The sequence below is a fragment of the Musa acuminata genome, chromosome BXJ2-10 (assembly GCF_036884655.1).
Source record: "Musa acuminata AAA Group cultivar baxijiao chromosome BXJ2-10, Cavendish_Baxijiao_AAA, whole genome shotgun sequence".
Taxonomy (NCBI): domain Eukaryota; kingdom Viridiplantae; phylum Streptophyta; class Magnoliopsida; order Zingiberales; family Musaceae; genus Musa; species Musa acuminata.
In genome coordinates, this window is record NC_088347.1 from 23251581 (window position 1) to 23274727 (window position 23147).

Below are 23147 nucleotides of genomic sequence, written 5' to 3' on the forward strand. Positions count from 1 at the left end.
ATATATAATGGTTTTGTTAATGTTGTAAGGATCATATATAATGTTTTTGTTAATGTTATAAGTATAAAAAAAAATAATTATGTGATTGTTATACGAAAAAAAATTAATATTAAAATTGAGATCAAATAATGATATATTAATTTTTTTAATGAGATCAAATAATTTTAATTTGATATTTTGTTCTTAGAAAGTACTAGGATGGTAATTAAGAGGGTTTCTTTCATCAAATTATCATTAATTTTTTTTATTATAATTAGTTTTTTTATTGATTAATAATTATAATTAAAATTTAATCAAATTTATAATATATTTTATCTAATTAAATAAGATCAGATAATCTAACAAATGTTCGAGAAAGCTTTATGTACCTGATATATATATATATATATATATATATATATATATATCAGGTAATCTAATTAATATTTTCATGACACCTTTCTTTATTGATCAACATGTTTAGTCTTTTTAGGCACTCCATCGGAAAAAGAAAAGATCATAGATATTAATTAGATAAAATAGTCATGTGAGGCGAAGGTCATGAGCTATTGTGCCACGAAGCAGGAATGTACATTCCCCAGTTAATATACATATTTTCCTATTAACAACTCCAATAAAAGAAAATGAAAAATAACTACTTCCTTCCTATCGAAGAAATCCTCCACAAATATCCGTCCCTTCCTCTTCGCCGCATCCGCGATCGAGATGCACGAGACCGAGCAACACGACCTCTCCGACGACTCCGACTACGCCGCCGCCTCCCGGCATCACGTACTTATCCATCGTTCAGTCGGTCGATCGATCGACCGACCGATCCTTTTGTTTCCTCTGTTCGATCAGTTCTCGTTTGATCATTCCCTTCTTTTCACTTTCCCCTTGGAGTAGGCGCCGGGGGGCATAATGAGGACCGATTCGGGGAAGAGCACCGCAAGCGAGGCCGGAGGATCCGAGGTCCTGTACCTGAAGGACAACGTCGCTATCCACCCCACGCAGTACGCCTCCGAGCGCATCAGCGGCCGCCTGCGTCTCTACAAGCAGGGGTCCTCCTTGTTCTTGGTAATCTTTCTTCTTCTTCTTCTTCTTCTTGGAATTGGGTCTTGTCCCGTTTCTCAATCGCTGTCTGGTTTGTTTTCTTGGTAGCGGCGTTCTCTCGTTCTTGTGATTAGAATTGGTTTTACATGAAAATTTTCTCGAATATTTTCTTGCATGTATGTTGTTACTTTTCTTGAGCTGTTTTTCTCATCTTTTGGCAGTCTTGGATACCCTATAAGCCAAGCACTGATGGGGCAGTTGATTCTTTAGGGCACGGATCAAGTTCGATCCCAGTGGAAAAGGGTATTTTAAAATATTGTTTCAATTGAAATATCGTCGGATGAAATTTGTTGTGTTTTCGTGTGCAGTTAGATAACTTATATTATCTTGTATACTGTCATACAGATAGGAATCTCTACACCATCAAATCGTTGCCAGTAAGTGATGTCCATTCCATTCGAAGGCACACTCCTGCCCTTAGCTGGCCATACATAATTGTGGTTCTTTCATCAGGTGAGCTTTTCTAAAAAATTTCAACTCAGAACTGAAATGTTTTGTTTTATTTATCTGTTTCAACTCATAAATCGAGCTAGTGTAGGGTCAATTTTAAATATGAAACCAATGTATGCATATGGATATCTAAGTTGACTGACTGCACATATGCAGGCCTCGCATATCCTCCTTTTTATTTCTACAATGGTGGGGTCCGGGAATTTCTTGCTACTTTGAAGCAGCATGTTTTTATTGTGAGGTTGGTTATTTGATTTTTCATCATTGTTTCCTGAACTTTTTGTCTTCGTTGTTTTGCTTATGCTGGAGTTATTAATTTATATATAAGATTATAAGTAAAACAATTTCAATCACCTCTTAGAAGGCTTTTAAATTATTTACAATTTCATTGTTCTGATAACATTCGTAGGGTTTTGGCAACATTTTAGTTCTACCTTGTTGCGTTAACGATGATCAAACTTGTGTGTATGTCAATGCATAGAACAGATGGTTGATTGACTTATTACACAGAGGAATAGGGCCACAAGTATCATATCATCCATAGAAAATAAAGATATTGTATCCTGTAAATTGACCATTATAAAAGTGAAGAATAAACAATTTCGAAAGAATATAATTTCTTCATCATATGACTTTTGTGCATACATTATAGTGCGCCATTGTGCTTAAACTGATTTGAATAATTCAACTTATGTTTGTAATACATTAGTGTTAAAAAGTTTGTTTATCTTATCATATCTATCAGTAGTGTACCAGACCTTTGTGCAGCATGTCATCCATGTGATTATTTATGTGATCCTGTTGATGTTACTTTATCTCCTATTTTGTTGTAAATTTGCTTTTCCAAAGATAATGGAAGTATTTTGGTGCCGCTTCAACATGGCACAAAGCTTTTTCTATTGTATTTATTTTATTAATATAGATGAAAAAAATAATGCATGAAGATAATCAAGATAAGGATAAAAAAAAGCAGAATGAACTCATAGGCGAATTGTAGAACTATGATTTACACTATTCAACAGGTCTATAAGCATTGTCAAAACAGTTATTGTCATTTGTTAATTTGTCTAGAAGCCTTGTGATATGTTGTAGTTGTTCACCATTTGTGAATACATAATTGAAAACGATCCACATGTCACTAAGGATTCAAGTTTTGTGCTGAGTTGCATGAAATCATGCCAATCTGTATCTAAAATTGGAAATGATATATTATAATTCTTTTTGGCAACCAATGATTTCTTATACCATGCGTCAATGATTACTTATGCCATGCTGATTTCAATTATTTTATTCAATGACTAGGCCTAATTTTGGTCAGTTTTGTCCAGCAAAAATGGCCTTTTTCTAAAGATTTTATGTGCCAACAACATATCAAACTCCAATTTTATCAATGACATCGTAATATGTTTGAAGTATCTGACTAATATTGGTGGTTAACATGGATATGACATATATATGTGGAATCATTTTGTAGCTTTTGTGCTTCAGAGTTTGCTGCTAAACATTTAATTAGTTGTCATAATTTGCAATATTGATATTACAATTAGGATTGGCTAGGGATGATCTGATTGAGACTAATCCAATTTGGTTGATAGGATTAGGATCCATGAGAAAATAACATAAAAAATGTAAATTACAAAAGCTAATACAGAATAGCAAAACACGAGAAAAAATAAAGATAGGAAAAGTAGACATTCGTTATGTTAAAAGTTTATAGAGTTCTTTTTACCTTCATAATTCATAAGGCATCTATTTTTTTTAAATATATGAATTTGAAAAGAAAATTATATTAAAACGAAAAATGAAAAAAATATATTTTAATAAAAAATAACTATTATATGCATATCAACAGAACTTATAATAATCATATTGTAGAAAGTTACAATTTTAGGAAAGAACCACCATATATGTCATAAAAAAGATTGTACAAATATTGACTTGGAATTTTAAAGATAATGAGAAGCCTATTATGGTCCCAATTCTAGAATCACTAGGCATGCTGTAAACAGTAACACAAAACACATAAAGAAAGAAGATTTTAGGTTAATTTTAAATCCTGAGACAAATTCATTCTTTTCAGTAGGTTCCTGTTTCCTTGTATGGTTGAGGGATACTCTTTAGAATCCTCCATCTTTAACTCTCTATAGTCTATACTCTTTTCTTTTTTAAAAGTTACATGATACTAGACATTATGAACAATGAATGTAGTTTCAAATCCTGAGACAAGTTCATTCTTTTCAGTAGATTCCTCTTTCCTTGTATGGTCGAGGGTTACTCTTTAGATTCCTCCCTCTTTTACTCTCTATACTCTTTCTTTTTTAAATTTTCACGATACTAGACGTTATGAACAATAAATGTAATGGTTGTAACGAAAAGCAAACAGTATTAGTAGTTTCTTATTTTAGTCAGTAATTTCTTTTTTAAGTTTTATTCCATCTTGTGTTCCCTCCGACTCCTCCCCTCTTTCTTTTCTGAGGATGTTAATTGACTGAAATACAACTTGTCAACTCCATTTGATTTTGATTGATTCTAGCTGTTCCTTGCTGATTATTGACTGCAAGGATGAGAAATTGGCCAAGTCAGTTGCCTCTGATGATACTAATAGAGTTCTGACTTTGTCATTTAGATATTGTCATACCACAAACTATTGCCTTTTGCTTTCTGTTTGTCACTGAGAACGATTCTTTTGCTGTCTACTTGCAAAAAAAACATTTGTATAGACATATTCCATGATTGATGAAAGCAGTCAATATATCTAATGGATTGTTTAAGAAAATGGAGAAACATGAGAACACAGAACTACATGGCAGTGTCACAAGATCTTTATATATCCAGTATCGCTTGTTAGTTATGTATTTATGTGTATCCTGTAGCATTATGTTTATTGCTACTCTTTCTTTTTCATGTGTGCAACATGTGGATGAAAAAATAACTAATTAATTAGGTTTATGTTGGATTCTATAAGAATCTTGGATATTGTTGCATGTCTAATGTTCAAATAGCAGTATCTTTGGATCACATGTCATGCTGAGCATGCCAACTGTCCTGACAAAAAATAAAGTAAAAGCGAACTGGATTTGCACATGCGTACTTCATATAGCATACAAGCAGCATTATGAAACATAAATGACAATATAGTTTTATGCCAATGAGCTACTGCTTGGCTAAGTTTCCTTATAATTTAGATGCTTTATTCAGGTCTGCGGATGATTCGAATGTTTTTCTTGTGAATGATTTTCAGGACCCCCTTCAGGTATGCTCTTCTCTTGAATTCTCCGTAATGATCAGTATTGAAAAACACATTCTTTTATCAGTCAATATACCTATTTATTGTTTTTATCATCTTCAACAGCTGAGCTCAAAATGACTGAAACTTGCCACACCACAGCTTTATTTGTAAGATTTACCAATACTCAATTGATCCAGATTGTGATCGAGCAAGTCTGACTTGGAAATCCTTTCATTCTTAGGTGGGTTTAGTGGAAATGACCATATCCAAACCTATTATGGGCCATTCTAGTTGATCTTTGGCTGGTTTTGTCTAGCCTTGCTGTCTGACAAATTTTCCACCATATTAATTTTCATTATTCTCGGCTAGTTAGGTCGATATTGGTCCAATAATGCCCTGATCTTGATCGAATTTTAGTCAATCTCAACCAATTTCTTGGAGATCATGACCGATTTCATATCAATTAAATTTAATCTGATTTGGCCCATTCAAATGGATGTGGGTCATTAACACTATGATCAATCCCTAACCTCGTCTATATCTTACTTGTATCGCCAATATTCATTTAAGAATGCATTTCTTGTTGTTATGCTCTTGTAGTCAAGGAATGCCATTTTGTCTGGACTGGAATGTGTTAGTCGGTGTATATTGCTCCATGCATGAAATGCAAATCGTTTACTTCTGGATAGTGGCCGACAGGCTGTATAGGGCTTGGATTGGGTGGTAAGTCTTTTTTAATTTTTAACTCTAAAAGTAATTGCTCTAGATGTAATAACCCTAAAATTTGTTGCATACATTGTGCCCGTGCCTCTAGTGACCTCTCCCAATGCTGCCAGCAGCACAACCGTGATACTCCTTGCTGATCGTCCGCCTCTGTTGCCACTGCCTCCTTGATCTTCCTTCATGACCTCTTCCCCCTCTTCACCTCTCATGTCATGCCACACGCCCGTGATACTCCTCGCCTCATCTTTACTTTCTTCCTTTGTTGCTGCATTCTAACCCTCCTCTATTGTTATCACCCATGGGTGCTCACTCCTCTTCTTTGCCGCCTTCTTCACTCCTCTTCTCTACCACCTCCTCCTCCCCTGCTCTTATTCTTTGCAACTGTCTCCTTCTTGGCCACTTCTCTACAAAATGGTTATATTGAAAGTTGTAAATTGTAATATTAGATGTATTGTAACATATTATTGTTCATAACAATGCGCGCATCTGAAGTATGAGATATTTGCTCTTTAGTTTCATCATTTTTTCCATTATTCTACATAATTTAAGTTATATAAATGCTTTGTTCTTGGTTCCAGTATGTTTAGAGAAACTTTAGAGTTTAGAGTTAAATGGAATTTGTTGTATAATTAAATGAGTTGGAGCTGACTGCTCTCTTCTGGTTATTTGTGTTGATTATGTGGAGGAAAAAGTTTATGTTTTGCTATTCAATATCAAACCTTGACTTATAGGCTTAGGCACTGTGTATAGGCTTGCCCATTTGGATGAGTCTGTCACAATCACATGATGCAGTATTACAGCTAACATTTTTTATCTGTAGAGTCAGTTTTCTATTGCACAAAGATCACCTTATTGTAATATTGGAATTCATGTACTTGGTTTTGACAAAATGGTAACTTCCATATAGTCAGAACCTGTTTAACTCCTTGCACTTATTTGGAAAGATGCTGGATAACTGAAAGGAAATATGTTGGATTTATACTTTGCTTTGCTTTTGCAGTGAACGCCAATAATCTTGTTGGTATGTCTTGTACCTAAATATTGTTCCTTGTTACAGAGAACCCTGTCATCCCTGGAGCTGCCAAGGGTTGTGTCTGTTGCCAATAGAGCATCTCGACACAGATCAGACCTTTCCAGTTCTTCATTTGATGATTCAGAAAGACTAAATGGAGCCTCATATGATGCAACTGCTAGCACCTCTGAGTATTCTGCTCGGCAAAAAAAATTTCATGATCCTGCTCGAGATATCTCTATCCAAGTTCTGGAGAAATTTTCACTAGTTACTAAATTTGCCCGTGAGACAACCTCTCATCTGTTCCGTGAAAGTCATAATGATGGCCTTAATGCCTATGAGAAAAAGCAGCAAACTGATTATGGCTCTCTTAAGCCAATTAGTACATCTGATGACAAGAAAAAAGATTCCAATGTGATTCCAGTGGCCTCAGATCCTTTGGAGGTAAATAAATGCAGCTTGGTCTATCTTAATATTTCATATTTTGACAGATTCCATGCAAATTAATTGGTAGGTAGTTTTTAAGTATTCTGCTATTGGAGGCAATATTTATAGTTTTCTATTTGATAGTTTAATTATTGTGCAAAATCTTTGCATTGTTGTAGTTCATTTCATTACATGCCTTTTCATTTGTATTAATGTTGTGGATGAAACTTAAGACAAAAATTCCATGTTGAGTATCCTCCAAGCTCTAGGAAAGGCTGGAAGACATTCTCAGTCTAGTTTAAGGAATGCAGAATAGCTTATTATTAGCTTTTATTGGTGCAGTTTTAGGTTACTGCTTATGGTATTTAAACTGAACCTAATCCAAGGGTATGTATAACAAGGGGTCACCACTTCTGTGTTCTTTCTTTGTTGATCATGAGTTGGTCATGGTTAATCTACATGTCATGGTGTTTACGACTGGATTCCTCTTCGGAGAGATACTAAAACCATAAGACTATGCTGGAACCATCATCTGGCTTATATTCAATTTCCCGTAGGTTGTGCACCTAAACAATTTTTTGCATTGACTTGATATCCCAGTGGAGTTCTCCTTGTTTTCTGTTGACTTCCTACAACAGGCACCCACAAAGGTGTCCATGCAGGATTATAGGCTGCTATAGCAAGGTTAATCACTTTTAGCCATCTAATCAAAACTGCATCCTGGGAGTACACCTAGGCAAGGTCCTTGTACTTCCCAAGGCCTAGTAAGTATGGTGTTCCATGGCACACTCTTTGTTGGATCTAGATGAGCTTTTCCCTTTGGTGAAAAGGTGGATGATGATTTTGGATATCCGATAAGATGCATCCTCAGGTTTATGAAGTATATAGCCTAAGAAGCACGGGCATGTGCTTTTGGTGGATGAGTACATGTCCGACACGTGTCAAACACACGGACACGTGCGTCAGACACTCGTTTGCGACTTTGTATTCATGTGGCCCTCACGTGAGGGTCATATACTTCACAATAAAAGAAATCTGGAGATTGTCGCAAGGAAACATATATCAATTATGTCTAGAGATTGCTAAATATTATTTGATGTACTCAACCTTTATTTTGGATACTTAAATTTAGATGATTTTAATTATTTTAACTTGTATGTTGATATTTATTTGTTCAAATTACTGAGTTTATAAATTTAAGTATAAATACTATAAAAACTTATGTTAATTGAATATATATATATATATATATAAATATATACATATATATATATATACATATATACATATATATATACATATATACATATATATATACATATATACATATATATATATATACATATATATATACATATATACATATATATATATATATACATATATATATACATATATACATATATATATATATATATATATATATATATATATAATACATGTGTCCTAATTTTTTTAAAAATGGCATGTCGTCATGTCTTTGTCCTGTGTCCGTATCCGTGCTTCTTAGTATATAGTATCTACTGCAGCTTCTTTGTCAGTTTTGTACTTCAATATGATTTTAACTTTTAACATTTTGGTTTCATGGCTGGTTTAGATCCAAATCATGCTCTTTTTCTTTTTTTCTTTACTACAGTGTGGTAGCTGATTATTTTTAGTTTTCTTTCATGATTCATTTATCTCTTTGCAGTTTGAGAAGTTACCTCTAGTTTGGGGAAAACAAAGAATGCACCCCTTATGTCTTGAAGAGGTATGTTCTTGTAGTATATTCTTCTGTTGGTCTCTTTGCTGACTATCTGACACGTTCCTTTCGGTTTCACTATACTTTTTATTGAAAATGGTATTGTTTGCAGAGCGTAAATTATTAAGTTGTTGTTTTTTCAGGCATATGTTTATAATGTGTATGTGAATTTTGTTCCAAGTTTGCCAAACAAACTTGGAGGATTGTTTTTATTTAATACATCAGTCCTCATTCCTTGTCTCTCAACTGTCATGTGAGCCTGTTTACTTTTAAATCTCTTTGAGCTTAAGGGCCATGTGGTAGAGAATGTTGAATATGGGAGAAATTAGCATAATCAATGTGTCATTTGGCTAGTGATTTGCATATGTTGTAACCTAGGGCTTGTTTAGGTTTTAGACTTTTAGTTGTGTCATGAAGTTTAGATTTGTGTAAAAGCACGACAGCATGCATGAGAGATATGTTGGTGTGACAATTTTTGAGGTTCCATCTAGTTTAGACAACACTGAGGTCCAAGTGGCCTTTACATGCATGATTGGTGCCCATTGGTGTTACACATTTGAACTTTATAACAAAAATAAACCTTCTAAGTTCCCCTCCAATCTCTCCTCTTTTCTTTTCTCTTATTAAATTCTTTTCTTGATCTTTTTCTTCCATAAATATCTAGAAGGTAACCATCTTTCCTCAAAGTGAGGTGGCATTTAAACTTTTAAAGGAGGCTGAAGATGATCTATAGTCTATAGACTCTATACCACCTAACATATAGTTATCCCAATCCTCCATTGATGCTTAAAGTTAAAGGAGGTGATTTCAAGTAGATGATGATGTTGACAACGACTAAATTTAACAACTAATTTGTAAGGATTGAAAATTAGTTTGCGAAGAACAACTCTCAAATTGCAAGTAGGACAAGATTAAAGCAATTGTCTGTTTTGACATGTCAGATTAAAATCCAATGGTGATGCCAAGGTTTTCATTGGACTTCTATGTGAAAAAATGGGCAGATTTACTCCTTATATCATATTCTTCTAGATCTATAGAAACAGGCAGGGTAGTCGAGGGAAAAAGAAGTTGAGTGCTGCTTCCACAATGTGGCCAACCCTACTAGAGCAAGAATACTTCTACAATTTATTCCACCATGCATGAACGACAATCCATCTAACCAAGCTAGCATTGTTGTGGTCAATGACTCAACAATTGCCACGAACAAGATAGTAGCACAACCCAATCTTATCTTCCTCCATGGTCATTCAATCCCAAGAAGGGTCCTGTCAGGTCATGAGGTAGAAGACGACGATATTTATCCTACTGAGAGACAATGCTTATTATAATTTTTATAGGTGAAATGAAGCCTCATGGATTGAAATACCAATTGATGATCTGCCATTTCTCTTGAAAGCTTTAGGGAAACTTGATTTCCAGAAGAAAGGATTCAGCATCATAACTATGTGGAATTTGTTAAGAAGCCTAGACCAGTCATTTATTAAAAGTAAACCTTTTAGAAGAATCGTTATGTTTCTGTTTTTGATGGAGGATATCACTACATGTGGTGCTTTGGCCAAATGTGGTTATGGTATTACATTCAGGTGAAGCAATTCTAGGAAGAGAACCTCCTAAGTCCCAGTAATTATTAACTAGAAAAATCAAACTAGATCGCAGATCTTATTGCATGAAAAAGAAAGAGATAACAAATTAAGAATGAGCCGTAATGGCTGTAAAGCTTGCCTATCCAAAAGAGTACTGGTGCCTGCATCCCCTCACTTAACTAAGATTCTGAATACTTTCGAACAAGGTTCGCCGTTTCGGGTACCCGACCTGTCTCGGTGATCTGGTGGACTGGTACGTACCAGTCAGTACCGATGTACTGACACATGGTACGCTGGTGCGTATGAGTGTTTTGATGAGGAAGGAAAAGGGGGAGAAGAGGAAGGAGCAGTGGAGGAATACAGGAAGGAGGAAGGAAGAAGGAAGAAGAGAACGCGGTAGAGGAGAATGAAAAAAAAGGAAGAAGAAGAAGAAAGAAGAGGAGGAGAAGAAGCAACAGTGTTGAAGCAGCAGTGGTGAGGCAGTTGCAGTGGCATCGTATGCGAGAAGAGGGCTCACATTCGTATGCGAGAAGAGGGCTCACATTCGGGAGCCCTAAGTTTTCTTTTTCTTTTTTTTAATGCCGAGTTACATAGGGGCCCACCACTTTTCTGATTTTTTTATTATTTTAATCAGACCACCTGAAACGGGGTGGTCTGTGTATCAGCTCATGCCCGGACGGATACATACTGGCTGTACCATACTGTTTCGGTCAGTACATCCGTCCTTGCTTTAGAATAATTGGTCTAAGATTCTGAGTACTCTAGAATAATTGGTCGGATACATGACTTTTATGCTGAACTAGTCAAGTAAACATTTTATCTTTTCATATTGTTTCTAGCTAATATCTGTGGCTTTGGCTTAAACCAAAACTTGTACGTCCACCAAGACCATCTATGCAGTCCTAGACAGAAATGCAAGTCGTGTGGAAAACAAAGTTTGATCGTAATAAACTAGGCAGATAAAAAAATTGGCCATAATGGGCCAAGATATGTCAAAACTGCATTTCTGAGCTTGGTATTAGCCACCCCAAGTTGGGGTATACGTGCACCATGATTGGGATTACCTACCACAGATTACAGGCATGATTGAAACCTGTTAAATGCCAAAGCTCCATACTGATTATTTTCACAATGGGGAGTCCTCTTTCTACAGGTTCTAAATAGTTTTTCTTCATGTGATGCCTGGAATCCCCTTTTCAGTATCCTGCTTGTGTTAAGGTTTGGAAATCCAGATATTTAGCCCACTTCCAAAACAAATTCTTGGAATTTGATATTTCAGAACATGCTTATCACTTGATTCCACTAAAGTGCTAATCCAGGCTTGATGTGGTTCTTGAAGTTTGTATATTCACATCGTTGTATATTTACAAACTAATTTGGGATATTACTTGTAACTTCTTATATGCTGGATGTAGTTGCAGTCTTTATTATTCTGTCACTAGGAAATACATTCTCTGATGTAAATACTACATGGCGTTTGACATGCATAAGTTTTTTTGTTCTGGATTATTGCCCAAATTTGTATGGGTAATTTGTTTTAATATGTGTTATAGTATTTGCTATATGAGGTTCATTCTATTACTAATCTTTAGGTTCTTGTGGCAGTGGGCTGCTATTTTGGATTCTGAAGGACGGATTCTTGATTCAAAAGCATTAAGAGAGAGAATATTTTATGGTGGAGTTGATCAGAATATACGAAAAGAGGTTTGTAAATGAGCTCAACTTGAATACTGTAGCTGCTTATGAATTTCTGGGCATTGCATTTACAATTGAAGTGCAGGTATGGAAATTCTTGCTGGGATACCATGAGTATGATTCAACATATGCTGAGAGAGAATATCTTACTTCAGTTAAGAAATCCGAGTATGAAGTTATAAAATCCCAGTGGCAGGTGCGCCATGCTGTTACCTACCTTATTGATGTTTAGTTTCTGAGGAAAATCTTTTCCCATTATTTGTTTTCCTTCATATCTATCCGGCAGATGTTTGTATGCTTCTTTGTTATCGAAATTTGTGCACATTATCCAATTCAATGATTCCTTTTCCTGGTCTTGCTGATTGTGGAATCACAGACAGAGCATCCTTGGAAACTGAGGAGATACTACTGTTCCACTTAGAACTGCATCTGTTTCTTTATGGAAAACTTTATATTTAGAAATAATTTAATCCAAACTTTTGTAGTACTCTTTGTTTGTTGTATATTTTGTTAACATTGAAATCCTTTATCCGACAGATAACAAGTAGCAACACTATTATCACTGGTCATTTAATATAGATACAAGATAGCACTCTAGAAGAGAAACTGATCTGTAATTTCCATTGTCATTTCTGTCATTATATTGAATATGAAAGCTACGTTTTTACATTAGATACTTATAACATTTGGACTTATGTTATTGATTGATTATGATATTAAGAGATTTTTGCCTACATGGAAAATTATGCTCAGATAAATTATTTGCTCTTGGGACCTAGGATTTTCTTCATTCAGGAATGGCTTGTGATACTAACAAATTACAATGAATTGCTGTCTGCATGGCATAGTTAAAGCTGTGTCTTCACTAACTTGCCAGCAGAAAAGGATCAAAAGAAAAATTGGAAGAAAGAGAATGAAAAAAAAAAACTGAAAATCATATTCCTTTTAGCTGTTGGTAACCCTCTAAAGAGGAAAAGTTCTCTGGTAGTAACTCAAACTTAAGAAATTGTCAATGCCCTTCAAATACATTCCATTCCATTCCCCTCCTTGGTTGTGTCATTAAATGGCCTAAGTTAATGGATTAAATCCTCAGCTCCAACAGGTTCTTTTAGTTACTTCAGTTGATTGGTTAAATAAAGGAACTAGTCTGATGGACTTAAAAAAGAAAAAAAGATTTTATGGGGGATCCTTGTAACCCTTTGTCCACAAACCTGTTTGTTACTAGCTGTTGAGATTTGAAACACCAGTCAGAGCATATGTATTGGGCAGTATTTCCGGTCTGACCACATACTCGTATCGGAAGATAATCATGTATAGCTCAACACCAGTATATATCAGTTCATTTATATCTTTTAATTATTTAATTCAGTGATACCTGGCAGTATGCATTTGGCTGCCCCCTATGCTGGTACCATAATGGTCTGATAGGTTAGTAAAAATGTTATCGGAGCAATATTCAGATCCTTGCTAGGCATACTCATGTAATTTCCTTGGTGCCATGATTTATTCTTGTGAAGTTGACTAGCTGATAGTGTTTATTCGAACTGCATGAACAGGTTTATGGTTCTTTGTTTGACATTTGTAGCTATTTCAGCTATATCTTATGTGCCCAAATCCAAATGCTAGGCATATTATATTTTCCAAATATAATCTGAATGCCCAGGTAGGATAATAGGATATAGCTGGAAAATGCTAATACATTTTCCAAATCCGAATTTATTAAATTTACCAAATCTAGGATCCGAACTGTATCATTAATAATAATAGGAACTGAACATTATATTGTCGCAAGAGAAAGTTTGATTCATAGGGAGAAGTAGCTGCAGAAATTGAAACAACAATATCACTTGATTCGTCGATCCTCAAAAAAAACAAAAAAAAGGGCAAAGTTCCATCATTGAGTGAAAAATGGGAAACTCATGGAAAGTTGCAATCCCCACCATGTAATAGTGCACCTATACATCTCTGTCGGTGTTGTTTTTTTTGACTAGAAGACCTAGAGCTAACTATCGAGGCTTTGGGGTATCCAGACACACTTTGAGAAATTTACTATGGCAAGGGGGGATCTACCTTGGAGAGGGAGGATCCAAAATGTCAAACAAAGAACCATAAAATGTCATTGCTAATAGGATATAGCTGCCCAAATTTAATATAGGATATAGCTGGAAAATGTATTAACATTAAAAAATAATTATTAGCATTTTCCAACTATTTCACTTATATCCTACCTGCCCAAATTTAATATATCCAAATTTAATAAATTCGGATTTGGTAAATTTAATAAAATTTAATATAAGAAGGCAGATCCTCCCTCTCCATCCCATTCAATTCGGATCAGAGCTTCAAAAAATGGTGCCAACGGGAGCTCTTATCTATTCCAATATCAAGATTCTGAATACCGCACTGTATTGATGTACCGATCAACTATCGGTATGGTATGTACCGAGCGTAGTAACACATGGTACATTAAGGTGTACTGATGTACTACCCATACCGGTCCTCTATTGGGCCAGTATGTACCATCTGTACTGAGTGGTATGGTACAATATTGCAAACCATGCCCAACATCACTTTAATACCCTTCTTTCGAAAATGCATACTGTCTAAGCTAATTGATAGTTTTATTATGGATTGGTGCAACTCCTAAGATTAGCATGCTGTACAGTTTACTGGTTCGAGTTACTTAAACAAGTATATCCTAACTCCTAAGTGCTTGCTTCATAACTATAAGTAGGCTGGATCAATTTATGTATTCTGAACCATCAAGAATAATCTGGAATAACTATAAATTTTTTTTTTATTTCATAAAATTGCTGATGATTTTAATCTAGATTTAGACATAAACTAGCCAAATTTGGCAACATATGATATCATCTTGCATTTTGTCTGATAAAGATTTTGTTGTGATGAAGCTTAGGTAGTTAGGTTGTCTCTTTCTTATATAGAAGCAACATGATTGCATGTCTCATTGGAACATTACTATTGGAACATTACTAACTTGTTCAAGTTTTTTACATGGTTCTTACTGATTTATTTATAACTTTTTAGGACAATTTTATTTGTACATGTGCAGAGTATCTCAGCTGTGCAAGCTAAAACATTACTATTGGAACATTACTAACTTGTTCAAGTTTTTTACATGGTTCTTACTGATTTATTTATAACTTTTTAGGACAATTTTATTTGTACATGTGCAGAGTATCTCAGCTGTGCAAGCTAAAAGATTTACAAAATTCAGGGAACGGAAAGGCCTTATTGATAAGGATGTGGTAAAAATAATGATCCATTCTTATGCTCAGCAAATACTTGAATTAGTTTTACATAGAAGTTAGTGTATGTTCAGCTTTCTTATACTGATGAACTGTTATTGACATTGGCAAGGTGAGAACAGACAGATCTGTTGCTTACTACGAAGGGGATGACAATCCAAATGTAACAATTTTGCGTGATATACTATTGACTTACTCTTTCTACAATTTTGACCTGGGTTACTGTCAGGTAAAAGTAATACTGTTGTAATTTTTTAAATGCTAATGCTACAGTTACTTGATTCGAACAATTAATTCACATATAAAACTTTTTACTCTTTCAATGTCTTATATGATTAGCTGCATCTTTTCAGTTTGCATTGGGTATATGTTATTAAAACTGGTATATTTAATGTCCTACTGTTAAATGGCCATTATATTTTTTGGTAGGTAGCTTTGTATTTGATACTAAAGGTCTATTGAGTTGCAAATATTTTAATTGCATTTTTTCTTAATTAAATGGCCATTATAGATTTATTTGGAATGTACCTTCGCTTTTTGGTATCTATCCGTGCATATGGTGCAAATCAGTTCTGGCTATCTTATCTTTTTGTTGCTCTCTCTGTATTCCTATCCTTCCATAGGTTATTTGTACCTATCAAGGTTCAGTCATGGGACCCCTCAAAATTTTCAATGTGGTTTGGCCAATGAGTTCATGAGCCGTTGTTCCATAACATCTTGATTATCTTAACACATCATTTTGTTCATCTATATTATACAATAAACCAAGATTCTAAATTTCGAATGGTATCGCTTGTACCAGGTAGTACGTATCGGTCTACCAGCAGACCGATATGCGAACTGCCCGCTACTGGGTGAAACGCTTGATATAGCCCTGTATTAGACAATACGGGGTTGTATCGAGCAGTAACGGTTGAAATTTCAATCGTTACCGCCCAAAATAGGTCGGTAACGGTTGATTTTGACCGTGACCACCCATTATGAGGCGGTATCAGCCTGGCTGCGACGAGAGAAGAAGAAGCGTCGAGGGAGAAGGAAGAAGAAAGAGAGAGTGTTCGAAGAAGAGGGAGAATCATGAGAACCTCGATGTGTCCCCGATCCAATGCCGCCCTCCCTCGATGATCCTGATCCAGGAGGTAATGGCTAGGTGGCAGCTAGAGCAACGGAAGAGGCGGTCTCCTTCATTGCCTTGTCTGCACAATGGTGTACATGTGTGGTTCAAATCTGGTTCAAATCCATTTAAGCACAATGGTGTGCTAAGGTGTTTACATAAAAAGTTATATGATGGAAGAAATTATATTCTTTTCAAAAACATGTGTTTGTCCTTTTACTATGGTCAATTTACAGGATATGGTAGCTTTATTTCTAGGTGGACAGTGATACTTGTGGCCCTATTCCTTTGTGTCTTAGTGTAATTGAAGAAACAATCTTGTTAGATTTTAGTTTGGCAAGGAGAATGTCCATGACAATCCTAACTATTAAGAAAATTAGCATCTAGGTGGTGGAAAAAATAAAGAAGGAATGTGTTTGTACTTTGATTAGCAAATGAGAGAACAGATGACAGCAGTAGTTGAAGTAAAGGTTTTAAATACTGCTTGACTGTTGGTATAGGTCAGACTTTATAGGTCTGATAGCTAGTAAACGGGATGCAGGCTGAGCAATTTTATCCAATCTTGTCTGATATATGCTGTACTGTCCTATAAGCTCACCTACTGATTTTATCAGTGACAAACCTGACTATCAAGAAAATTAGCATCTAGGTGTGTAACAAAAATTAAGGAAGAAATGTGTGCTAAATTGTGTGTACATGTATTTTGATTAGTAAATAAGAGAAAAAGTTGAGGTGACAAGAGTAGTTGAAAGCAATATTTAAATACCGCCGATAATGGTCGGTACAGGTCATACTTTATAGGTTGCGAACTAAACAAGAGGTGGACTGAGCGATTATATCTGATTTTGTTGTCTGGCTTATGCTGTATCATTCTATAATCTCATTATTTATGGGAGAGTAAGCTTACAACCCAACATAAGTACCAATAATTTTTTATCTTTTTAGTATCTGTTTGTACTTTTTTTCTTTTTTCTTTTTATTTTTTTTTATTTTTATTTTCTTTCTCTCATTCTCTCTCACACACTCTTTCCTTTTCTCTCTCATGTGCTCTTCTTTCTCCCCACCTCTGCCTCCACCTCCTTGCTCTTTCATCATTGCTTCATTTGGATCACCGGCTCCTCCGCCTCCTCCCCTGCCTCCTTTCCTCTTCTCTCTCCTTGCTTTTCTCTCTCACTTTCATTCTTGTCTGGAAGGTACCGACCCATGCCAAGTGTTGTACATGGATCCTTATGTATTGGTCTGACCATCAATTGGTATTAGTATTAAACCTAGATTTTAAACCCTGGTTGCAAGTTTCCTTGATACAAGCAAATCCATCTACTTCATTTAAATCACCTTTTGTTTTCTTACTAAATATAATGATGGTTCTATAAGATGCAATTTTATGTTCTGTTGAGGCAGCATATGGTGAAGAGCAACTATAGATTTTAACAATATTTTAAAGTTCCTCCCATTCTCTAGCTGTCACTGTATTTTTATGAACTTGTGCTTAAGGATATATTATCCCCTGGTACAATCGGAAAATGTGTACTTATATTTTGTTGAATGTGGTGTATGTATGAAACATCTATGTGATTTTTTATTTATGTTTATTCTAGATATGCTTATTTTCATGCTTGATTCCTTTTATTTGTTGCCCCTAGTTGATTGAAAGCTGTCAATTTGTAGATTCTTTACTTTTATGTGTCCTTTTTTCTAACTGGAGAATCTTTATTGTGTGCTGGCTTATAGGGGATGAGTGATTTTTTGTCACCAATATTATATGTTATGAAGGATGAGGCCGAGTCCTTTTGGTGTTTCGTAGCACTGATGGAGCGTCTCGGGCCCAATTTTAACCGTGATCAGAGTGGCATGCATTCCCAACTCTTCGCATTGTCTAAGGTATTTGATTTGACTTCAATAATGGCATAGGCTACCGACTGTTTCATACTCTTATCATTTTAAATAATGCCTGTAAATTGATTCTTATTTTAGTATTTGAAGATGTTTGGACTTTTGACTCTGAAATTTAAATTCAATACTGGTCCATGAGATCATCATATTCTGATCGTACTTAGGTCACTCTCCCTGCTGTGTGTTTGTGATGAGCTCGGTGGTTGCTGTTATGTTGTTCATTTTACCAAGGACTAATCATGTGTATTGGTATGCACCATGCAGTACACATGGTATGTACCAGCAATGCAGTCTCTGTTGGTACCATTTGTCTGGCTTCTGTGTTTGTGTTCTTAAAATGCTTAACAGCAACTTGCATTAGATTTTGTTCTCTAGTGGACCCTAACGGTTAGTTGAGTTTCAGAAAATTAATTAATGCACATCTTTGTACTTGTTGGTTTCAGGCTTTCAGTGGAGCTTACTTAGGCTCTCAGCTAAACTAAGTAGCTCTCTTGATTTGGTTTTCTTTTGGATGATTCTTTTGTGGACATTTTTTGTTTTCTATCATTATCTTGTAATGTGGTTTGGACTCATTGAGATGTTATTTGTTGTTGTCATGATGCTGTCAGATATTTGAAGGGCTGCCGTGATTGTCCACTCAAAACAGTGGGTGTGAAGAGAGGAAATTAGTAATCTGGGATGCTTTGATTCTAATATTTTTTGTGAATCTTGGCATCCTGGATTGCAAAACTGCTCGAACCATTACTAGTGGTATTTATTGGTCCAGCATAACTCAGTTAAAATCAAGTCATGTTTGCCTAGTAATTTAATATATATCGAGTTTCAAAAAATCCATACAATCCCACCAAGTAAACCTAAAACTATATATATTTGGTGAGGGCGATTAGAGGGCCTATTGGCACCGATATAGGAATTACAATTTTGTATAATATTTTCCAGTAGTCTTATGTTATGATGTCATAAACCATTCCATTGTTTAATTAACCAAGCACACTAAATATGCCCTAAGAATTGATGTATACAAAATAGTATATGTGTTTGAAACCAATACCTTTAAAGATAGGTTGTAACAATCACCCAGTTAGTCTCATGGCTTTTTAGTAGGCTTTTCTTGTTCATATCTTTTGCACAGACTTTAAGATGCATTTGGTTTAAGTTAGCATAAAACCTAACTTTGAGAACCTTAATGGATTGGGAGTTGACCTCAAATTCTGGCTGCACACAAGCAGTTCAATTGCAAGTTATATACATTGATAGTATTGTGTGATGTTTTTGGGCCCATTGTTCTATTGTGATTTATAAATTAAAATGTTAAGCAGTTAGGAATGATGCATGCAAAAGGTTAGTGTCACTGAGATGAATAAGAAATATTTACATTTGCAAACAATTATGGATGGATATGAGTGTGTTTACAATGAGATAATCATTTAAGGTTGTATGGATGTGTCAGAGAACCTCTGGCTGCACTTTTATATGCAGTGCATGGTGAGTAAATTAGTCGTGGTGGTGCAAGGAAGATAGATAAAAGGAACTTTAAGGAAACCTAAAATGATTGGTAGCTCTTACTTTTCCTTGTAATCTTGCTCTTAGTTTAGCTCAATGGCATAAAAAGATACATGTAGTGGGCCCCAGGGATTCAAGACCTAGGGGTTATTGTTGTTATATGTATTTATGCAAGCTACATGTTGTGTCCATGTGCAGAAGTTGTAGAATATAAGATATAGTATATTAATATAAATTAAGTTTGTCAAATTTAAATTAGTGTATAAGTAATGTAAAATTTAAAGATGCTGTTCTCTTGCAAGCTGAAACAGAAACCTTACATTGTCCTTGGTATGTACTATATGGCTATGGTACATCCTGGTAAGTGCCATTCGTGCTTCTCATGCCAGTGGCCTACCTGCATATTATGTGATAATTTAATCCTCGACTGTATCTTGGGTAAGCTTCAGTGTTTTGCTAAATTTATTATCATATCCACATCATTCTAGAATACTTCCTGTTGGTACTTGGTTGATTGGTGCAGCATCTCAGACCCCTGTCTTCGGATGGTTTGGGTGGGTTTTGGATTGGCCAAATGTTATTTGATGATGAGTGAATTTTTCTTTTCACCTATTTTGCATCAATACTTGCAGTTTCTCCCTTTTCTGTCGTCTTTTATCCCAGAGATATTATATACATCATTTGCTTAATTCAAGATCCTTCTGCACCTTTACAGACTTATTTTACCTTTGAAAAAAATTATTATAATATGAAACTTAACATACTTCTGTTCTGATGAATCATGTTTTTTGCCTTTTTCAGCTGGTCGAAATTCTAGACAGCCCTTTGCATAACTACTTTAAGCAGACAGATTGTTTGAATTACTTCTTTTGTTTCCGCTGGATTCTTATACAGTTCAAAAGGTAATTTTTTAATGTACAATTTAAGTGTAATGCTTAATATCAATGCAACTTCCTGATGGAGTGAGGTAGTTCTTATGCATGATACCTTTATGTTTTGTTGCATAAACCATTGCCCAATTTAATGCATCACTTTTCAGTTCACTTCTTTCCTTCCTTTGGAGCTTTTTTTTTTAAGATTTTGCTGGTTTTAGTAGCTTTTTATGGGACTTCTGAGAATGGAGTCAAATTGTAACCAATGCTCTGCTGAAAGGGTCTCATATGGATCTTCATCTGGCAAAACATTTTCAACTGCTTATTGATGAGATGTTTGGTAAGTTTTTTGCCCATCACAGTAATTGATTGAAGAAAATAAACTCAAAACAAAAACTTAAGCATGACTGAATTTAGTCAAATCATTCACTGAGTTAAGTTTCAGTCAAGCTGGACCAAACGCTTGAAATATTTTAGTTTTACATAGGTTTTGGAATACATAATGCATCTATACGATAGAACAGAAGAAAGTGTTGTAATTTTCTGCACAGACAATGTCCATTTCAGCAGTATTTGGTATCTTTCGCCAGAGAGTTAAAAGGTGAGCTTCCTTGCTGTTTTTATTGTGTCAGCTGCTCAGTTCACCTCAGTCACAAGACAAGGCTATTTGTCCCTTGGTATTTATAATGTAAACTACAAAGAACTTGTCATTTGCAGACAACTTCCATCTTGTTAAATCTTTGTTTGAGAGGCTTGGAAGTTGAAATCTGAGTACTAAAATATGATGAGTTAACTTCTTGGAGCTGAAAATTATTACTAATGCTGAGTTAAATTCTCGGAGCTGAAAATTACTTCACATAGTTCAGCGTCTTCCGATGTGCCTTTTTTTGTTAGATTTTTTGTTTGGAGTGTGAGCTGTACCAAATTTTGTTATTGTCTAGGGGAAGCTGAAGCTTGAGCACATTAGATATCAGAAGAGGACAGTTCTTTTTCATGTTTTCTTGGTTTTAGGAAATGGCTTAACATACCTACACTTTGTGTGGCACTTTCCTTTTGTTCCTTAGACTGTCAAATTTGGGTTTTGGAGTGTGAAACTCACCAAATTCTTTTGGGTACAGTTTTATATATAACCTTTAGAATATGTCAAAATAGATGCATGTGTGCAGTTGTAAATTCATGAATGTCAATGTATAAGTTAACAAACTTTAATATAAACCATATCATATATACCCATGCAAAATTTTTAAACTGGAAGTGTAGTCATGAATTTCTCAAGTTTAGAGGGTAATCTATGATATTTGCAACTTTAAAGTTATGTGCATGATACTTTTGATTATGCAACGAAGGACATGATTTTTGTTTAATCAATTTAAGCTGTATTTTCCTTATTGTGGTTTGCTTAGTTTTTGAATTTATTTGGAAAAGATGGTGCTTAAGTTTTTTGTCTAAACTTTTATGTGATACCTATTGAAAATGTATGATATTGTTTGAGTCCACCTATTTGTTGGTTTTCAACTGTAGGGAATTTGAATACGATCAGGTCATGCATTTGTGGGAGGTCTTGTGGACACACTATTTGTCAGAGCACCTCCACTTGTACATGTGTGTTGCAATTCTGAAAAGTCACCGAAAGAAAATTATGGGCGAACAGATGGACTTTGATACCCTCTTGAAATTTATTAATGAACTAAGTGGCAATATTGATCTTGATTGGACTATAAGGGAGGCAGAGGCTTTATGCATCTGTGCTGGAGAGAATGGAGCTGCTTGCATTCCACCAGGGACTCCCCCATCCTTGCCTATTGAGCCAGACATGGGACTTTATCCCCAGGAAGACGAAGTTCTGTAGAACATCTTGCTCACCAACGAATTAAACACAACTCATATTGCATTAATTGATGATTCCGGTTGTCCCATATGTTGAGATGCTTCTAGCACGGAACAAAACACAATGTAAATGAATATCTTTGGAATTCATGCTTCAATATATTGCTGGCCTCTTAAAGTGAGTGTTGATTCATCGTGTTTCCTAAGCATCTCGGCAACTTTCTAGTGTAAATATTTTGATGGAAGTCGTCATTTTCTCTTGTACCCTTCCTTGTATCGCCTTGCAATGATTTGTGATTGATCAGAAGTTGTTCCTGACATAGGTATATGGTGTATATGCTTCGTGCACTAATTTGTGATGTATATTCTTACATATCCTCTTTTGAGCTTTGGAAAGATTTCATAAGATTATTTTTAAATCTAATTATATATTTTAATACATTTTCTCTGAGTTTTATGAAAAAAGTATATATTTTTCTCATTTTCTATACCAAAGTCGAGAAGTAGTCTACAAGCCAGACAATACAAAAAAAAAAAAGAGGGAAAGATATTGGAACAGTTCCTGTAAAAGGATATTTTAGATATATGAGAGTAAAAAAAAATCATCTAACCAACCTATTTTCTCAAGCACCATTAATTGGTAAAATAAAACATTTTTCATTTTGTCTTTTGCATATACTTGTTCTACTTAGTATTAAATGCGGAATGAGACGAGCTTTGG

General features: G+C 35.0%; 1 protein-coding gene across 1 annotated transcript; it reads left to right on the forward strand.

The window, feature by feature from the left end:
- The first annotated feature begins 612 nt into the window (after positions 1 to 612).
- On the forward strand, positions 613 to 22608 carry LOC135624549 (uncharacterized). The gene is made up of 15 exons (XM_065128278.1): positions 613 to 771; positions 886 to 1056; positions 1254 to 1335; positions 1438 to 1545; positions 1699 to 1783; positions 4741 to 4795; positions 6552 to 6950; positions 8623 to 8682; positions 11862 to 11960; positions 12037 to 12147; positions 15149 to 15220; positions 15333 to 15449; positions 18063 to 18212; positions 20529 to 20629; positions 22121 to 22608. The coding sequence occupies exons 1-15, from the start codon at positions 706 to 708 to the stop codon at positions 22446 to 22448; spliced, it is 2004 nt and encodes a 667-aa protein (XP_064984350.1). The 5' UTR covers positions 613 to 705; the 3' UTR covers positions 22449 to 22608.
- The last annotated feature ends 539 nt before the right edge of the window (positions 22609 to 23147 follow it).